Raw genomic sequence first — 772 nt, forward strand, 5'->3', positions numbered from 1 at the left:
GGGCCGCGCCGCGGAGCCCTGCGCTGACTCGACGACAAACGCACACCTCGTCATGACGACGCTGCCACCCAGAGGTTGCCAACCATCCCAATTTTTTTTATGAAAAAACAAAAAACAAAAAGAAAACGAAGAAACCGCACGCCAAAGATTCGCAAACAGCCCCCACCCCGTCCCCCCCAACGAAAAAATCCCCGTGCCCTCGCCGCGCGTCCGACCGATCGCGCGCTACCTTTACGACCCCCTCCTTCCCCCCCCGCCGTCGTCGTTGCCGGGGCGACGCTCACATTCCGAGCGTGCCGCGGTCGCCGTGGTAAGAGAACTGCTGGAAGTAGGGGGCGTCGGTGCTCTCCTCGACAATGGCGTTCAGCGGTCCGCCGGTGTGACGCGGCGGCGTCAGGTCGACCGAGTCGCCGGTGAACTCAGCGTCGAAGTAACGCGTGTCCGTCTCCGAGGTCACCTGCGGCTTGAAGGGAGGCGTCACCTGCGGGGATAGATGGAGAGAAGGTAGTGTGTGTGCGTGTGTGTGTGTGTGTGTGTGTGTGTGTGTGTGTGTGTGTGCAGGGAATAATTTTCCCGGTATCGCATCGCAATTCGCGATGTATTTTCAGCCATTTGCTACGCATATTTTTTTATGAATCGCAGTTGTGCGATGCAGCCCATGCGAGATGTAAACGGAAACATACATGTTTACAATTTACTTTTATTCTCGGGCTGCTTTGCCCCGTCAATGAAATGCCACGTTAACGTTACCCCGATTTTATTGATTTGTTAA

At 55.8% G+C, this 772-nt stretch overlaps 1 protein-coding gene across 1 annotated transcript in view; it reads right to left on the minus strand.

The window, feature by feature from the left end:
• Positions 1-263: 263 nt before the first annotated feature.
• LOC106805028 (RAC serine/threonine-protein kinase-like) overlaps positions 264-772 on the minus strand; it is a 2,998-nt gene continuing 2,489 nt past the window's right edge. Inside the window, exon 3 of the mRNA XM_014806496.1 lies at positions 264-481. Within this exon, the coding sequence (XP_014661982.1) occupies positions 281-481 (201 nt within the window). The 3' untranslated portion in view covers positions 264-280. The remainder of the gene's footprint in view (positions 482-772) is intronic.

This window comes from Priapulus caudatus, unplaced genomic scaffold (genome assembly GCF_000485595.1).
Source record: "Priapulus caudatus unplaced genomic scaffold, Priapulus_caudatus-5.0.1 Scaffold97, whole genome shotgun sequence".
NCBI lineage: Eukaryota > Metazoa > Priapulida > Priapulimorpha > Priapulimorphida > Priapulidae > Priapulus > Priapulus caudatus.